The sequence below is a fragment of the Hyla sarda genome, chromosome 4 (genome assembly GCF_029499605.1).
Source record: "Hyla sarda isolate aHylSar1 chromosome 4, aHylSar1.hap1, whole genome shotgun sequence".
NCBI lineage: Eukaryota > Metazoa > Chordata > Amphibia > Anura > Hylidae > Hyla > Hyla sarda.
This window is the reverse complement of record NC_079192.1, coordinates 239,261,948-239,282,455: the sequence shown is the minus strand read 5'-3', so window position 1 is coordinate 239,282,455 and position 20,508 is coordinate 239,261,948. Positions and strand designations below refer to the sequence as shown.

The 20,508-nt window shown below is 40.4% G+C and overlaps 1 protein-coding gene across 7 annotated transcripts in view; it reads right to left on the bottom strand.

Moving 5' to 3' along the window:
* CADPS2 (calcium dependent secretion activator 2) overlaps positions 1 to 20,508 on the bottom strand; it is a 707,505-nt gene that overhangs the window by 136,531 nt on the left and 550,466 nt on the right. For 4 of the 7 annotated variants that reach the window (XM_056573791.1, XM_056573793.1, XM_056573792.1 and 1 more), the window contains one exon: positions 13,692 to 13,847. In XM_056573791.1, coding sequence (XP_056429766.1) covers positions 13,692 to 13,847 — 156 coding nt within the window. Of the gene's footprint in view, positions 1 to 13,691; positions 13,848 to 19,148; positions 19,269 to 20,508 lie in introns of all 7 variants that reach the window. The other 3 variants (XM_056573788.1, XM_056573789.1, XM_056573790.1) reach the window with 1 other exon arrangement.

Here is a 20,508-nt window from a genome sequence, read left to right as displayed (position 1 = left end):
TCAGCCATTGGGGGGTGTGGCACCCTCTTTAGCCGTGCACCCCACCCCTCTCAGACTGGAGGTGGTTTAGTCAATGGCTGATCCAACATGTCACACAGTCAGAGGCTATATGCACAGCAGAGGTGAGTTATCATGTTAGGGTCCCATCCGATATGGGGCCACCTCCGCGTGGTGGATGGGGGGACACATTTTGATCAAAAAGTGCGCTGAGAGCCTCCATTTTTTGACCTAGAGTGCTGTTGCAACTTTCTTGTTTGTACATTTTGTATTTGCAACAGCAGCAGGCACCTGTGTATTAGGTTGTTGTGCTGGCTATTTTTCCTTTTGTTTTTACTTTGTAAATTGGGGGGTGTGGCACCCTCTTTAGCCGTGCACCCCACCCCTCTCAGACTGGAGGTGGTTTAGTCAATGGCTGATCCAACATGTCACACAGTCAGAGGCTATATGCACAGCAGAGGTGAGTTATCATGTTAGGGTCCCATCCGATATGAGGCCACCTCCGTGTGGTGGAGGGGGGGACACATTTTGATCAAAAAGTGCGCTGAGAGCCTCCATTTTTTGACCTAGAGTGCTGTTGCAACTTTCTTGTTTGTACATTTTGTATTTGCCACAGCAGCGGGCACCTGTGTATTAGGTTGTTGTGCTGGCTATTTTTCCTTTTGTTTTTCCTTTGTAAATTGGGGGGTGTGGCACCCTCATTAGCCGTGCACCCCACCCCTCTCAGACTGGAGGTGGTTTAGTCAATGGCTGATCCAACATGTCACACAGTCAGAGGCTAAATGCACAGCAGAGGTGAGTTATCATGTTAGGGTCCCATCCGATATGAGGCCACCTCCGCGTGGTGGATGGGGGGACACATTTTGATCAAAAAGTGCGCTGAGAGCCTCCATTTTTTGACCTAGAGTGCTGTTGCAACTTTCTTGTTTGTACATTTTGTATTTGCCACAGCAGCGGGCACCTGTGTATTAGGTTGTTGTGCTGGCTATTTTTCCTTTTGTTTTTACTTTGTAAATTGGGGGGTGTGGCACCCTCTTTAGCCGTGCACCCCACCCCTCTCAGACTGGAGGTGGTTTAGTCAATGGCTGATCCAACATGTCACACAGTCAGAGGCTATATGCACAGCAGAGGTGAGTTATCATGTTAGGGTCCCATCCGATATGAGGCCACCTCCGCGTGGTGGATGGGGGGACACATTTTGATCAAAAAGTGCGCTGAGAGCCTACATTTTTTGACCTAGAGTGCTGTTGCAACTTTCTTGTTCGTACAGATTTGTAAATTACTTCTATTTCAAAATCTAAATCTTTCCTGCACTTATTAGCTGCTGAATACTACAGTGCAAATTCTTTTCCGTTTGAAACACAGAGCTGTCTGCTGACATCATGAGCACAGTGCTCTATGCTGACATCTCTGTCCATTTTAGGAACTGCCAGCGTAAAAGGAAATCCCCATAGCAAACATAAGCTGTTCTGGACAGTTCCTAAAATGGACAGAGATATCAGCAGAGAGCACTGTGCTCATGATGTCAGCAGACAGCTCTGTGTTTCAAACGGAAAAGAATTTCCGCTGTAGTATTCAGCAGCTAATAAGTACAGGAAGGATTAAGATTTTTTTTAATAGAAGTGATTTACAAATCTGTTTAACTTTCTGGCACCAGTTGATTGAAAAAAAAAAAGTTTTTCACCGGAGTACCCCTTTAAGGTGAAAATGGGCTGGGTCCTTAAAGGGGTTATCCAGTGAAAAAACTTTTTTTTTATATATATCAACTGGCTCCAGAAAGTTAAACAGATTTTTTAAATTACTTCTTTAAAAAAATCTTAAGTACCTTTCAGTACTTATGAGCTGCTGAAGTTGAGTTGTTCTTTTCTGTCTAAGTGCTTTCTGATGATACCTGTCTTGGGAACTGTCCAGAGTAGAAGCAAATCCCCATAGCAAACCTCTTCTACTCTGTGCAGTTCCCGAGACAAGCAGAGAGCACTGTTGTCAGACAGAAAAGAACAACTCATCTTTAGCAGCTGATAATTATTGGAAGGATTAAGATTTTTTAATATAAGTAATTTACAAATCTGTTTAACTTTCTGGAGCCAGTTGATATATAAAAAAAAGTTATTTCCTGAAATATCCCTTTAAGGGGTTAAAAAAAAAAATTTCATGAATGTAAATAAGCTGTTCCATCAATAGATAATAAAATCCCATTTTACAAATAATTTTTCAAAAAAAAGTCAAATAAATAAACATATTTTGGAAAGCCGTGTACAGAAAAGTCTAATCTATTATAATATAATGTTAATGACCCAGTATGGTGACCGGTGTAAATGTAAAAAGCAAACAAACCTAAGTCTCCACATCCCAGAAAATGAAAATGAAATGAAATGAAAATGAAATAAAAAGTAATCAAAAAGTCTCATATACATAAAAAGTACAGATCACGGCACAAAAAAAAAGCCCTCATACAGCTGCATATACAGAAAAATAGAAAAATTCTACTAGGTCAGAATAGGGGTATTTTTACACATACTTATTTTGTTAAAATAGTTTGACGTTTTTTCAAAAGCAGTATAAATTATACATTAAAAGCAGCATAAATATGCACAATTACCGCCACAAATAATATCTTTTTGGTTACACCATACATTTTATGGTGAAATTAAAGGTGTCATTAGAAAGAACAAGTGGTCCCGCAAAACAACAAGCCCTCATTTGGGTCTGTGGATGGAAAAATAAAAGCGTTTTGGCTGTTAAAAAAACGGGGAGGAAAAAACAAAAACACAAAAATGGAAATTAGCTGTGTCCTCAAGGCCAGAATGAGCTGTGTCCTTAAGGGGTTAATCTGTAAGGCTAAGTCTCCACTTGTTTTTTTGCACTCCGTTCTTAGAGATTAAAAAAACGTCTGAAAAATCGCCAGTGCAAGTGACGTTTTTTCTTGCGTTTTTTTCCAGCGTTTGTTTCATTTGTGTGGAAATTGCACCTTGGCGTTTTTTTTTTGGTACCTAAAATTTCTTGGGTACCAAAAAAAAAAAAAAAAGGATGCAGCAGTGATGGAATTTTTTTATTAAACACAATGTATATATTTTATAACCCAATTTTTATAATTTTTTAATAAAGTGTGTGTTTCACTTTTTTTTAAATACATTTTAAAAATTTTTTATGTAGTACTACTACTCCCAGCATGGAAAAGACTGTTCCATGCTGGGAGTGATAGTACCTGTACTATAGACATATATCGTCCATAATATAGGAGAGAAGCGAGCGGGTCTATACATCGCTCGTCTCTCTGCACTATACTCCGGCCACTGATGTCAACAGAAATTCATATTTCCCACCCAGAACTGTGATTGGCCGGATGGTTTCAGCCAATCACAGCTCTGAGGAAAAGATGAATGAATGAGTGGCCGGCCCGGAGTATAGTGCAGAGCAGGGATGTGAGCGCTGTATACAACCGCTCCATCTCTGCTATAGACAGGACGATCACAGAGGGTGTCAGTAGTGACATCCACTGTGATGTGTCCTTAAGCAGGCACTACTACTCCCAACATGGAGCACACTCTGCTCCATGCTGGGAGCTGTAGTATCTGTATTAATAGACAGATCGCAGCGAGTGTAACTTCTGACACCCGCTTCGATCTGTTTATTAATGCAGGTACTACAGCTCCCAGCATGAGGCAGAGTGTACTTCATGTTGGGAGTAGTATTACCTGCAGTTATGGAAAGATCACTGCGGGTATCACTCCTGACAGCCGCTGTGATCCTCCTGTATAATGTATAGATGCGGCGGCCGCTCTCCTATGGTCCCCTGCACGGTCGTATATATACACATGCTCCTATTTCTCATAGACAGCTGTGATTGGCTGGAACCATCTGGCCAATCACAGCTCTGTGGGAAATATGAATATGTGTATATATACGTCAGTGCAGGGGACCATAGAAGAGCGGCCGCCGCATCTATATATTATACAGAAAGATCGCAGCGGACGATCTGTCTATTAGTACAGGTAGTACTACTCCCATCATGGAACAGTGTGTTCCATGCTGGGAGTAGTAGTACTAACTAAAAAAATGTAAAAAAAATAAAGCAAAAAAGTGAAAAACACACACACAATACATTTTTATAATTGTCGGCTACATTTTTATTTCCCCGCACACATAAATTGATCCCTGTTTAAAAAGTAATAGTTTTTTTTTCCATAATATACATTTCATTAGATACAATTTTTTCCTTCACTACTGTATATTTTTGGGAAATTTTTTTTATGGTACTCTACGAAATTTTATTAAAAACAGCTATCTACATCACTTTTTTGGATCACTAAAGTCCAAAAAAGATTAAAAACCGCCTGCAAAAACGCCAAAGTTAAGATCCACATAGCATTTTTTTTGGTGTTTACTCACTCCCATAGACTTCTATTGGAGCAAAACGCCACGATTTTGACAAGTTTGAGGGAACTACAGCATTTTTTTCAAAACGCCAAAGAGTGGAAAAAAAACGCTGAAAAAGTGAAAAAACGCCAAAAGGATTAAAAAAGCCAAAGAGAAAAAACGCAAAGTGGAATTCGAAATTTGCGATTTCTCATTGACTGATTTTACCTAAAAAACACCATGCGGCAGAATTGGCGTTTTTCTTTGCGTTTTGCAAAAAAAACAAAAAACAAGTGGAAACTTAGCCTAAAGGTGAAAATAATAAACAAACAACTAAAAATTTACAAACAAACATTTTTGGCATTTCAAAAAATAAAAAATATCAGTAATCGTTCTTCTCAATAAGAGTCATAAGCCTTTCATTCATGAAGTCTGTCAGCTTTTTGATCTGCTGCCAATCAACTTTTTGTGCAGAAGCCACCGCAGCCTCATAGACACTGTACTGTTTTCCTTCACCATAAATTTCCCATTTAAGAATGGCCTCAATAGGGTTTATGTCTGGTAAGGAATGGGGTCATCACCTTGATAGTATACACGACTATATACTTTTAAATAACTTGATAGAAAAAGTCTCTTTGTCTACAGAGCTCCACCTTGTTCTGGAAAATGTAACCCTTATTTAATATACAGAGGATCCGACAATGAAATTAATTGAAAGGAGGAATTCACAGACCTTTTTCAGATGTTTTTTTTTTCATATTTTTTTTTTTATTCTCAATTTTACAGCTTTATAGCATGTATTCCATTAGATAGGAGCACGGAGCCATTGCATCCACGTCCGAAGCCGAACCTTATGGTATGCTTCAGGGAGGATCCCCTTAATCATGCGCACAGAATAACAGCTGGGGATGACTTAAAGGGGTATTTCATTATTCTACAGGGGCTGTAAAGTTAGTGTAGTTCTTAATATAGTGTCTGCACCTGTGTGTGACAGTTGTCTCACAATTCTTCTGTGATTTTCACTACAATATTTATTAACAGCATACAAAATGACTGTTGTCTTAGATTTTTCACAGGCTGCAATGCAGCCAAGACCGGACTCACTAGTCAGCTGATGACAGGGAGCCTGTCTGCTTCAATGGGTGGAGGGGTCGCTTGGTGGGAGAGAGATCAATCTGCAACTAATACAACAGCTGTAGGCACCCTGATTGAAAAACACAGGTCTTTTGAATGGATGCAGCTCATTTATGTTTCAATGGGTGGGGAGGCTGATGTGTGGGAGGGAGGAAAATGGAATTGTGGGATTTGTAGTAAAAAAAAAAGAATAGTCAAACAGGAAATATCAGTTCACAAAAAGCTAGCCACAGTGTTATGGTAATCTCACAACATAGCCATTTAGCCCCAAGACAAGTGCAGATCCTTCCTAAGCATGTCCATTACTGTCTGCCAGGTACGTACTAAAATCCCCTTATGGTGGATAACCCCTTTAAGTACCTGTTACAACATACCTTGGTATATAAAAGGTTAGGCTGACTTCACACCACGATTTGATCTTCCGACGCACAGATTCGATTTCTGAAGCTCAAATGACCAGATGAGCCTGCAGCCCCATAATAGTTAATGGCTTATCTGTCAGTACCTGTCCGTACACAGGTACGATTTCAGGCGATTTGAGCTTCCGAAATTGTATCTGTGCATCGGTAGGTCAAATCGTGATGTGAAGCCAGCCTTAATATGAAACTTACTTTAAGCTATTATATTAGAATTAGTGACCGGGCAGGCTCCGAGGCTACAGCTCCGCATGCAGCTCTCAGAGATGGGTACTGCATGTGAGATAGCGGGGGTCCTTTGGATAGGGGATAAGATGTCTTAGGGCCAGAGTACCCCTTTCAATTACAAAGCTCATTTAATCCCTTTGGCTCCACCGTGTCTAGTTCATTTATCCAGTGTACCTCCCTCTGCAGCAAATGGCATCTATTCATGTCCTCGTTTACATTAACAGAGGGAGGTACACTGGATAAATTAACTTGACACATGGAGCTTTTGTATTTTTATGAGTTGTGTATTTTTAAAGTCTCTTTATAAAGTTTGTATCGTTTTGTAATACATTTTACTCATCTTTTGGTATATTTATAAAATAATTCTAATATAATACAGTAAAGTAAGTTTCATATTAACCTTTTATATACCAAGGTATATTGTAACAGGTACTTAAAGGGGTACTCCCCTGGAAAACATTTTTTTTTTTATCAACTGGTTCCAGAAAGTTAAACAGATTTGTAAATTACGTCTATTTAAACATCTTAATCCTTCCAGTACTTATCAGCTGCTATAGAATCCTCAGGAAGTTATTTTCTTTTCTTTTTATATTTTTATATATTTGAGATATATATATATATATATATATATATCTATATATATATATATTTTTTTTTTCCTGTCTGACCACAGTGCTGTATGCTAACACCTCTGTCCATTATAGGAACTGTCCGGAGCAGGAGAGGTTTGCTATGGGGTATTGCTCCTACTCCGGACAGTTCCTGACATGGACAGAGGGGTCAGCAGAGAGCACTGTGGTCAGACAAAGGAAATTCAAAAAGAAAAGAACTTCCACTGGAACATACAGCAGCTTATAATTCCCAGAAGGGTTAAGATTTTTAAATAGAAGTAATTTACAAATCTGTTTAACTGTTTGTCACCAGTTGATTAAAAAAAATAAAAATGTTTTCCAATGGAGTACCCCTTTAACCCCTTAAGGACCAAACCCATTTTCACCCAAAGAACCAGAGCATTTTTTGAACATATGACCACTGTCACTTTAAGCATTAATAACTCTGGGATGCTTTTACTTGTGAATGTGATTCAGAGATTGTTTTTTCATGACATATTCTACTTTAACATAGTGGTAAATTTTTATCGATACTTGCATCATTTCTTGGTGAAAAATTGCAAAATTTCATGAAAATTTTTTACATTTAGCATTTTTCAAATTTTGAAGCTCTCTGCTTGTAAGGAAAATAGACATTCCAAATAAATGATATATTAATTCACATATACAATATGTCTACTTTATGTTTGCATCATAAAGTTGACATATTTTTACTTTTGGAAGACACCAGAGGGCTTCAAAGTTCAGCATCAATTTTCCAATTTTTCACAAAATGTTCTAAATCTGAGTTTTTCAGGGACCAGTTCAGTTTTGAAGTGGATTTGAAGGGCCGTCATATTAGAAATACCCCATAAATTACCCCATTATAAAAACTGCACCCCTCAAAGTATACAAAATGACATTCAGAAAGTTTGTTATCCCTTTAGGTGTTTCACAGAAATATCAGCAAAGTGAGGGGGGGAATTCAAAAGTAAAATTTTTTACACAAACATGTTCTTGTAGACCAAGTTTTTGGGGAGCATGTCACATTTAGGAAGCCCCTACAGTGCCAGAACAGCAAAAAAAAAGCCCCACATGGCACACTATTTGGGAAACAACACCCCTCAAGGAACGTAACAAGGGGTACAGTAAGTCTTAACACCCCACAGGTGTTTGACAAATTTCTGCTAAATTTGGATGTGAAAATGAAAAATTAGATTTTTTTTCACTAAAATGCTGGTGTTACCCCACATTTTTCATTTTCACAAGGGGTAATAGGAGAAAAAAACCTCCAAAATATTGTAACCCCATTTCTTCCGAGTATGGAATTACCCCATATGTGGATGTAAAGTACTCTGCGGGCGAACTACAATGCTCAGAAGAGAAGGAGCGCCATTGGGCTTTTGGAGAGAGAATTTGTTTGGAAACTAAGTTAAAGTTGGACGTGAAAATGAAAATTTAAAATATTTTTTCACTAAAATGCTGATGTTATCCCAAATTTTTCATTTTCACAAGGGGTAATAGGAGAAAAAACCCCCCAAAATGTGTAACATAATTATTTCTTCTGAGTATATAAATACCCCATGTGTGGACTTAAAGTGCTCTGCTGCACACTAAAATGCTCAGAAGAGAAGGAGCCCCATTGGGCTTTTGGAAAGAGGATGTGTCTGGAATTGAAGGCCATGTGCGTTTACAAAGCTCCCATGGTGCCAGAACAGTGGACCCCCGCCCCACATGTGACCCTATTTCGGAAACTACACCCCCACGGAATGTAACAAGGGGTGAAGTGAGTATTTACACCCCACTGGCATTTGACAGATCTTTGAAAAATAACATTTTTCATTTTCATGAACCACTGTTCCAAATATCTGTTAGACATCTGTGGGGTGTAAATGCTCACTGCAACCCTTGTTACATTCCGTGGGGGTGTAGTTTCCAAAATGGGGTCACATGTGGGGGGGATCCATGGAGGCTTTGTAAACACACATGGCCTTCAATTCCAGACACATCCTCTCTCCAAAAGCCCAATGGCGCTCCTTCTCTTCTGAGCATTGTAGTGCGCCACAGAGCACTTTACATCCACAGATGGGGTATTTATATACTCAGAAGAAATGGTTGTGAAATGATGTGAAAATGAAAAATTTGGCATAACACCAGCATTTTATTTTTTTGGATAAAACTAGCAGATCCGCTGTAATGTACATGGTGCTCCCACTCCTGAGCCTTGCCCGCAAAGCATTTTATGTTCAAATATGGGGTATTTCCGTACTTATGAGAAATTGTGTTCCAAATTTTAGGGGTCTTCTTTCCTTTTACGTCTTGTGAAAATGAAAAGTATGGAGCAACACCTGCATTTTAGTGTAAAAAATTAAATTTTTTTACAATAACATGCTGGAGTAGACCCCACTTTTCATAAGGGGTAAAAGGAGAAAAAGCCTCCCAAAATTTGTTAGGCAATTTCTGCCGAGTACGGAAATACCCCATATGTGGCCCTAAACTTGCCTTGAAATATGACAGGGCTCTGAATTGAGAGAGTGCCATGCACATTTGAGGCCTAAAATAAGGATTTGCATAGGGACGGACCCAGATGCAAGAATTACACTTGCCTCCGATACCAAAATTACCCTACGGCAATGTTTCCCAAACAGGGTGCCTCCAGCTGTTGCAAATCTCCCAGCATGTCTGGACAGTCAATGGCTGTCTGGCAATACTGGCAGTTATTGTTTTGCAACAGCTGGAGGCTCCGTTTTGGAAACAGTGCCTTCATTTTTATTGGGGGGGGGGGGGGGGTAACTGTGTAAGGGTATATGTATATGTAGTGTTTTTTCACAGCGAGTTTTCCGCTGGGAGTTAGAGCTGCAGCGGAAAATCTGCTGCATCTCAAGCTTGCAGCGAGAAACTAGCAAGGGGGGGGGGGGAGGGGCAAACCTCCAGCTGTTGCAGATCTACAACTCCCAGCATGCCCTTTGGCTGTCCGTGCATGCTGGGGGTTGTAGTTATGCAACAGCTGGAAGCACACTGGTTGCAAAACACAGAGTTTGTTACTTAACTCAGTGTTTTGCAACCAGTGTGCCTGCAGCTGTTGCCAAACCGTAAATTCCCAGCATGTATGGTCTTTTAGTGCATGCTGGGAGTTGTAGTTTGCAACAGCTGGAGGCACATTGGTTGTGAAACACTGAGTTAGGTAAACTCTCATTGTTTCACAACCAGGATGCCTTCAGCTGTTGCAAAAACTACAACTTTCAGCATGCAGTGACAGCCGAAGGGCATGCTGGGACTTGTAGTTATGCAACAGCTGGAGGCATACTAGTACTACTCCCAGCATTCCCTTTCGCTGTCTGTACATGGTGGGAGTTGCAGTTATGCAACAGCAAGAGGCACACTTTTTTTTTTATAACTAAATAACTACAACTCCCAGCATGCCCAGACAGCAAAAGGGCAAGCTGGGAGTTGCAGTTGTGCCTGCAGCTTATGCAAAACTACAACTCCCAGCATGCCCTTTGGCTGTGCAAGTTGGGAGTTGTTGCTAAGCAACAGCAGGAGGCAAACAGCGCTTACCTCCTGCTGTTGGATCACTCCACAACAGACAGCCGCCATACCGGACCCCGGGTGAGCCTCCCTACACTTCCCACCACCGATCATCCCCTCCCTCTACCACAGATCATTCGCTAATGCCACCCAGCAGGACTGGTGATTGGTCGGCCGGTCCGGCCGACTAATCACGCCGATCGTGAGGTGGCACCGGTGGGCAAGGGTGATTGGTGCTGACTCGGACTGCATCAATCACCCTTTTTTTCCGGATCACTAGTGACCTGATTAACCCAGAATCGCCGCAAATCGCCAATCTGAATTGATCGGCAATTTGCAGTGATTGCAGACATGGGGGGGGGGGGGGTGATTGCCGAACCCCCCCCAGGGGTTTGCACAGGGTCCAGTCCCTGCCCGGAGAGCATCAGGGACCGGAATTTCCACGGGCGTACAGGTACGCCCTTGGTCCTGAAGTACAAGGACGTCAGGGCGTCCCCGTATGCCCATGGTCCTTCAGGGGTTAAGTCATCCCCAGTCTGTGTGAATGATTAAGGGAGTCCTTCCTGAAACGTAGCATCAGGCTTGGCTACAGACGTGGGTGCAGTGTCTCTGTGCTCCTATCTAATGGATTATATGCTATAAAGCTGGAAAAATGGAGAATGAAAAAAGAAATAAATGAAAAAATGTCTGAAACAGGTCTGCGAAATCCTCCTTTCAATTCATTTCATTGTCGGATCCTCTGTATATTTAATAAAATGATTAAAAAAAAAAATCTTTTATGCTTTTACTTTTACACTTTTAGCTACACAGTGGAGTACTTTGATGCATGTAGCATCGTCCCGCATAAAAATGAAGCATCGTCCCGCATAAAAATCGTGGTCTTTTTGAAAGAAGCAGCCTTTCTGCACCACTGCTTGAAGAAAGTGTCTTCTAAAAATTGGCAGTTAGGGAGTTGATTTTGAGTCTATCTTCAACCGGAAAATGTTTAACAAGCTTTTCTTTGATAATATCAGGCGATACCAGTACCATACGAGTGCCCAAGTTAAAGAGGAACTCTGTGCCCATTACTGATTCATCCACAGGCCACTGTAAAGAGTCACTCATCTCATCAGTCCATACAACATGTAAAAAATCTATCTTTAGATATTTCTTGGCCCTGCGGTGGGGTTTCAGCACTGAACACCTTGTACTTCTGGCCACTCCTGGTAGGTTGCAGTTCTGGAATATGATAGCTCTGGAGAATAATAGGCTCCTGGCAGCTTCATGTTTGTTTCTTAAAACTTTGCCAGTTGATTTCAACCCTTTTTCTCTAAATGTTTCTTGCAATTGCGCTTTTTGCATTCTGTGATCACACCCATTATCTTATAAACATGAAGAGTGCTGAATAGGCTTTTTTTTAAAACCATTTGACATTTCAGGGTATTAAATCTCCTTTTTTTTTTTTTAATCTGCCTGTGAAAAAGAAGCTTCCTAATATTTATGCATACCTGTGCCATACCCTCTCCCATTACACAAATACGGTATATATCACCTGATCAGATTAAATCCAATAAGCATTCAAATTTATACAGCTTGGAGTTGGAAAATATGCAGAAAAAAAAAAAAGATGACCTGGTCAAAATACTTGCTTATTAATTGCACACACAGTGTAAATTAAACTTTCTTGACATATTATGTTGAAATGTTATTACATCAAGATGGTTTTATCTCTAGGCAAAAATCGAGTTTTTAATCTTTAAAAAGGACATCGTATGCGCAAGCTTTATTTCTTAATTTAATATTTACCATATATACTCGAGTATAAGCAGAGTTTTTCAGCACGATATTTTGTGCTGAAAACACCCCCCTCGGCTTATACTCGAGTGAACTCTGCGCCCTCAGTGGTCTTCAACCTGCGGACTTACAGATGTTACAAAACTACAACTCCCAGCATGCCCAGACAGCCATCGGCAGGTTGAAGACTGAAGACCACTGCGGCCTTCGTCATCATCCAGAACCCCCCACCCCACCCCCTTTAGTTTTGTACTCACCTCCCCTCAACGGGAAGGAAGGGTGAGCTGGTCCAGGCCATCTGTGCTGCAGGGACGGTGGTGAGGGATAGTCATTCCTGGCTGTCCATTTTCACCAGGGGGGCCTCTTCTCCGCGCTTCGGGCCCGGAATAGTGACGTTGCGGTGAGTACAAAACTAAAGGGGGTGGGGGGGTGGGGGTGGGGGTCTGGATGATGTCGTCGGCCGCAGTGGTCTTCAACCTGCGGACCTCCAGATGTTTCAAAACTACAACTCCCAGCATGCCCGGACAGCCGATGGCTGTCAGGGCATGCTGGGAGTTGTAGTTTTGAAACATCTGGAGGTCCACAGGTTGAAGACCACTGTTCAGACATTGACAGGCAGTGATGATGAAAAGGGGGGGGGGGGGGGTGATGACAGGTGGTGATGATGAAGGGGGTGTGTGGGATGATGACAGGCAGTGATGATGAAGGGGGATGTGGGATGATGACAGGGGGATGATGACACTGGCAGTGATGATGAAGGGGGTGTGGGATGATGACAGGGGGATGATGACAGGCGGTGATGATGAAGGGGGGTGTGGGATGATGACGGGGGATGATGACAGGCGGTGATGATGAAGGGGGGATGATGACAGGCGGTGATGATGAAGGGGGGTGTGGGATGATGACAGGGGGATGATGACACTGGCAGTGATGATGAAGGGAGTGTGTGGGATGATGACAGGGGGATGATGACAGGCGGTGATGATGAAGGGGGGTGTGGGATGATGACGGGGGATGATGACAGGCGGTGATGATGAAGGGGGGTGTGGGATGATGACGGGGGATGATGACAGGCGGTGATGATGAAGGGGGGGATGATGACAGGCGGTGATGATGAAGGGGGGATGATGACAGGCGGTGATGATGAAGGGGGGATGTTGACAGGCGGTGATGATGAAGGGGGGATGATGACAGGCGGTGATGATGATGAGGGTGTTAATGACGGGGGTCTGGATGATGACAGGGGGGGATGATGTATTTCCCACCCTAGGCTTATAGTTGAGTCAATAACTTTTCCTGGGTTTTTGGGGTGAAATCAGGGGCCTCGGCTTATATTTGGGTCAGCTTATACTCAAGTATATACGGTACCCTAGATATAAACAATTAACATTAAAGGGGTACTCCGGCGCAAAGACATCTTACCCTCTATCCAAAGGATTGTGACGTCAAGGCTCCACCTCCGTGTGACATCACGCTGCTGGCCCCGTGATCGACAGTAATCAGACCCGGAGCGAACATGGGGACTGATTTTAGCGGGGTGCTGCGTGCAAGATCACAGGGGTCCCCAGCGGCAGGACCCTCGTGATCAGGCATCTTATCCCCTATCCATTGGATAGGGGATAAGATGTCTTAGCGTCGGAGTACCTTTAATGCTTTTCGAATAGCTTACCTTTTAACACAGGCTTCTATCATATCACTTGCCATGAGTTTCAGTCGTTGCTCCAGATGGTTGGCAAACTCTGTTTCTGGCCAGTGAAGATCATGAATAAATTCTTGTAGCGCATCTAACTTCCAGAACAAATCTTCTGAAGTTGCTGATCCATTCCTAGATGCAAAATTCTAGATATTAAATATTTGTTGCAAAATTATAAATACAACAATGGGCCTCATTCATCAAAGTATTTTAGTTTTCCAAAAACTCATAACTCCATTGCTTCATCCCTAAAGCCTAAAATAAAGTAGTAATAGTCACATGTAACTTCTAGTGGGCCATTGGCACTCTAGTCAACTGCTTCCATTACTAAGCTTTTTACTTAAAGGGGTTATCCACCATAAGGTGATTTTAGTATGCACCTGGCAGACAGTAATAGACATGCTTAGGAAGGATCTGCGCTTGTCTTGGGGCTAAATGGCTATGTTGTGAGATTACCATAACACTGTTGCTAGCTTTTTGTGAACTGGTATTTCCTGTTTGATTTTTCTTCCTTGGCTACAAATCCCTTTAATCCCATATTCCGCCCTCCCACACATCAGCCACCCCACCCATTAAAACATAAATGAGCTGCATCCATTCAAAAGACCTGTGTTTTTCAATCAGGGTGCCTACAGCTGTTACATTAGTTGCAGATTGATCTCTCTCCTACCAAGCGATCCCTCCACCCATTGAAGCAGACAGGCTCCCTGTAATCAGCTGACTAGTGATGTCAGGTCTTGGCCGCATTGCAACCTGGGAAAAATCTGAGAGAACCGTAATTTTGTATGCTGTTAAAAGTTAAAAGAATTGTGAGAAAACGGTCACACAGGTACAGACACTATTTTATGGACTACACTAACTTTACAGCCCCGGTAGCATAGTAAATAAATACAATTCCTGGAATACCCCTTTAAAGAGGAATGCACTGGAAAAGCTGGTTTAATACTCTGTATTTATATGTTTATAAACTGAAACTGAGGCTGGGAGAGCTGAGTTACAGATCAGTAACATCTTCTGACACTACAAAAGGTGGATCACAATTTAGTATTCAATAGAAAAAATCTACAATTCATCCGCTACATAAATTGACATCCTGCAAATTTAAAATCCAGTCCTTGGGTCAATTTCTGCACAGACATTTATTCTGCAGCATGTGAATAAGATTCCTTAAAGTGATACTCCATCCCTGGACATCTATGCCCTATCCAAAGGATAGACGATAAGATGTCCGATTGCTGGGGGTACGACAGCAAGGACAATACCGGGTGTTCTGAACATTTTTGTTAAGAATGCCGGTTTCTGGCGGCTGTGGTTGCTCGTCACGCCGCCTCCCATAGACTTGAATGAAGGGGGCGTGGCGTGACATCAAGATTATGGCTGCCCAAACCCAATGTTCTGAACAAAAACTTTCAGGATGTCGGGGAGCTGTCCAGAGATCGTGGGGGTCCCGGTGGCAGGACCCCCCCGCGATCAGACATCTTATGCCCTATCCTTTGGATAGGGAATAAGATGTCCAGGGGCAGAGTACTCCTTTAAAATGCTTCCATTTTGCAGTTACTGTAACACAATATGAACATTTAACCACAAAAATATGCTGAGGAAAATCTGTAGCATGTACAGAAACCTAATGATTGTAAAAGAAACATGATAGTTGGTATCCAAAACAAACTAATTTTTACTTGCCAGACTAATCTTTTAAATGAAAAATGAAAAATGGAAAATACTAAAAAATAACCACCACTAAATTAATAAAAATAATTATTTTTCTATCAAAGTGTTCGGTTTCTTTAAGGTTGTTTGCGATGTCACGTTCAGTGCCAGCAAATGTGCAGGGATAAGAAGGTCTAGCCAAGTTATCCCTTGAGCTAAAACTCCCAGTAGACCAATCAAAGCAAAACACAGAACATTTCACATAGCACATTACACTCCCTAACATCTCCCAAACCAGAGGATCTAATGCCCCAAATGTACCATTATAGAAGAACCACTCGAAAACAACATAAAATACTATAATGAAACTTCTAAAGAACAGGTGATATACTGATTGAACAAGTAAACTGAATAAACATGTACAAGACAGTAAGAAATAAGCATTTATAAGGATTATAACTTACAAGTCACATTATGTATACAAAAATATAGATATAGATGTAATTATGTATACAGTATATACATATACGCATAACCTACACATCTGTCTTTCTATAAAAATACTTCAAACTTTCATATTTATTGGAAAATGTCATATTTTCATAATTACATTTTTAATTGTGGCATATGAACCTGTTTAGCATTTTACACTGATGTACTTAATTTTACATATCTGATTTGTAATTTTACGCAATACATTATTACTTTTTAATCTTTAATAGACATACCTGACCTTTTAGCTATTAGACAATTTCTATTATAATTACTTTAATGTTAAACTTTAAATCAAAATCCTGGAAAATACAATATGCATAATTAAACGTAGTATTTTCCACTAAACCTTTGGCAATTTGTGTTTGTATTGTCTCAACAACTACAACATTTGTCTCAAGGGGATCTGAAATTAACGGCAGCATGCCAGAAATCCCCATGTTGCAAACCACCATGTGTGCAAGCTGATAACCCAATCCCTTGTACCAGACTGTTAACAGAGGATGATATTACCATCAATAGTTGCTTTTCAGAAATTTGAATGCTCAATACATTCTAGTAAAATAACAAATGTGCCTTAGGTAATGCCCAAAGGAATAATACCTTAATGTAACATGTACACAGTTACTGAGCAAAAAAAACATCATGCTATAGCATATAAACACTATATAAAATATACTGAAAATTATCATATAGATTTAAATGAATGAAAAATAGACTATATGAGAAGCCCTTAAGTAAAACAATGACTGCTGTGATTACTCTTTTTTGCTTTTTGACAGCCCTTTATGTTATTGGTAACTTGTACTGAGAACTGAGATTTTCTATATTGTTGCATAACTAAATGAGAAATTGTAGTTCGGCTGTGACTATGCAATTGAAGCTTAGTGGTTTAAAGTAAGTCAAAACTAATACACCCTAAAGAAGCCGGGTTGGTCTTCCATCTTTATTCTAAGTGGGATAAAGATGCTTATACATTTTATATTAGAGTCTTGCAAACCTGCTGCCACTAGTGAGTCCAGGCGACTATCTATAGGGGGGGGGGGGGCTCCCAACTGTCCACCAACGGTTGATCACTAATTATAACCTATATTAGCAAGATAGATCTATATAACCTGTATTAGCAAGAAGTTCTATATAACAGATTAATGTAGTTATCCAATGGTACGTCCTCAAACTATTTAAGTTTAGTAAGTTTTATTACATAAATAACAAATATAAGGATGTCTGTTAGGTGGCCGCTTCCCATTAAGGGTAGGGTCACACATATTGTATTTCACGCTGTGCATTTTGCTATGAGAAGACACGGGCTTCCCCGTTACAGCCCTGTGTGTGAAGTAAGGTTTGGAGGCAGGCCCGAACATCACAGTCACGGCTGCGTGTTCAGCCTGCCTCCAAACCTCATTGCACACACAGGGCTGTGTTACCCTACCAAAAACAGTGTTCCAGATCCTAAAAACATATCCCCTATACTGTGGCTGAGTATCTCTGATGCTCTCATATACAATGAATAGAGTGCTGACCCACCATACTATTTCAGCTGGGAGAGTCGGGCCCTGCCCTTGAGATAATTTGTGGAATGGGGAGCGGGGGGAGAGAATATGTTTGTAGGGGCTGGCACCAGAAAATAATTGTATTTTTCTACCTTATGAAAGCACATAACCATTCACTTGGCTAGATAGGCCTTCTCATCAGGATTTCAGGCACAACTTTTTTTTAATTGCCATAGTCCTTTCCAGTGTCAATATTTCTTTGTCATTATGTAAACGAGGCTCAAAAGCCAAGGGGGCATTGCTCATGGACATGGGCTGGATTTACCTGGGCTCTTGCCATGCTAAGGAATGCCCCCCTCTGCCTTCCCTGGACACGTAAGACTCAATGGCACAATGTTCACAGATTTCAAATTTACATAGTAAAAGAGAAGGACAGTGAGAACTATACTGTGGATTCAAATTAAAAGTAAGCAGATACTACATGGCTTTCATGCAGATTCTGATGGGAAATTTATGAAACCTACAAATAGCATAGAAAGAAACATAGTTACTTTTACCTAACATGAATTGCCATGTGTTGGGAGTCTGCCTAGTATTAACCATTGCGATTTGCTTATGCAACTTGCTCACAGAAATAACATTACTACAATTATATGCAGTTACAAAAAGGCATAGGCTTGAAACAGTATTTGGTATCAAGTTCCATAAGGATAACTCCAATAAGATTTAAATTTGCTACATAAATAGACTTAGAAATCCTTAAAAGCCTACACAAACAACTGCTTTTATAAGTTACTTAGTTGTTTATAAGTTACTGCTCCAAATGTTTGTCTGTAACAGAATCTATTGTTCACTTTCTGACACAACACTTAAAGGGGTACTCCCGTGGAAAATCTTTTTTTTATTTATTTTTTTTATTTTTTATGAACTGGTGCCAGAAAGTTAAACAGATTTGTAAATTATTTCTATTGAAAACCTTAATCCTTTCAGTACTTTTTAGCAGCTGTTTTCTACAGAGGAAAATCTAAAAAAAAATGTATTTCTTTTTTTCTTCTCCACAGTGCTCTCTGCTGACACCTGATGCCCATATAAGGAACTGTCCAGAGCAGGAGAAAATCTCCATAGCAAACCTATGCTGCTCTGGACAGTTCCTGACACGGATAGAGGTGTCAGCAGAGAGCACTGTGGACAGCACAAAAAATGCTAAAAAGTACTAAAAGGATTAAGATTTTTTTAATAGAAGTAATTTACAAATTTGTTTAACTTTCTGACACCAGTTCATTTAAAAAGTTTTCCACCGGAGTACCCCTTTAAGGTCCATTTACACATAGGGAAAAGGAACACCTATTTCTGATAATAGGCCTGTGTAAAAGGGCCAGTGTTCAGCAAACATACAAGTAAACACTGGTTCATCAGCTGATTTAATCTTTTGTACGGCCATTTAAACTACAGTTATCAGCCACACATCGCCCTGTGTAGACCGGCAGATAATGATGCATCTGAATAGATGCATGATTGATTGAGTCTTGTAAAGGCTCCACAAACAAGAGCCGATCAGTGAGAATGGTGCTTGTTTCCTGCCCAATGTCAGCCTGTGAAGAAGGGCCTTTAGTTTAGTTATAGACAATTAAATTGTCTTCCTAGGAAGTAGTCATTCCGCAGTTGATTACCAGAATTTTATAGCTATGTGCACTGTACATGCATCTACACAACAGCACAGCACAAAAACAACACAGAAGGTCTAAATCCACAGCATGCAGAATAATCATGCATTGGGAATACACTCATTAGTACACACGTGGACTCATATAATGACGTCATCCAGGATGGTGCTGAAAAACTAGGGATCTGTGGAAGGTTAAGTGCCAAGCTTGGAACTTTTGGAAGAGGTACACTAGGAAGACTGTTGGTGATGCTTCTGTAAAAGATAATTAATGGATACAAAGAAAAACACAATATATTCTTTAGTATGTACACATTCTTAGGTGTGGAACCTAAATATCAGATTTTATTTTATTCAAGTAACTGCCTACCTTCAGGCTTCTTGATCAACTAATATTACATATTGAATTAAAAAAAATCTCACTGTTAAGGTATAGAGGCTTACATGTGGACCAATGGTATGTTGAATTGGAAGGAGGTTGTAATCAATACAATATTGGTTATTTTGTAATCGACCTGCCAGCAGAAACACATGAGCGTAAATAAGCAGATGGCTAGATAGACCGTCTCATCTGGATTTCGGGCATACCTTTTTTAATTGCCATAGTCCTTTCCAGTGTCTATGTTTTTTTTTTTTGTCATTATATAAATGAGGCTCAAAAGCCAAGGGGGCATTGCCCATGGACATGGGCTGGACTTACCTGGGCTCTTGCTATGCTAAACGTAAGCCTCAATTGCATAATAACAAAGAAGCTTATACCTAGTCGTTGGAAAGGACTATAGCGATAAAAAAAAGATATGTCCGGAATTCTGATCACTAGTCCTATCTAGTCATTTACACAACTGTTTTCCTGCTGACAGGTAAGCTTCACAGCTACTTTAAAGCTAGGTTTACACTTAAGCTGGTATCTAAATACAGAATTTAACATTACAAAAGGACAATACCGTACATGTGACTGAATAATAACATTTTGCATCTACCGTATGTGATTTCTATTGGAGAAAAGGGACGCTGGAAGAACCACAGACAAAGTGTGATCCAGAAAAGTGTGCTATTTTTGTTTGTTCAATATAACAAAGCCTAGCATTTTCTTGTTACTAGCATACATTTATGGACTCTAAGATGATGGGTGGTGCCTCTTATGTAAATGTTATTGCAATTCTTTATACACGGTAAAGGCTTGAAAAAGTTCAGGTTAATGTGACCACATTTTTGTCCCTGAACCAGTTGCCCTTTATTAACAGAAGTGCATACTACCATCTTAGTATGACTGAACATAGTGATCCCTGTATGATAATAAAGTGTCAGTGTGATCTGGTTGCTTTTCAACTGGATAACTGACTGACCACTATTTTATTGCCACTGGTATGCTATTTGGATCATAATTAGTATTTGGGTCATACTAGTAATCCCACTGCATACTGCAGTGTGAAATTCTAAACATTTTTGGTGCTGAAGAAAAACGGTCTATAAGTTGCCTTGTTTTTGCATATCA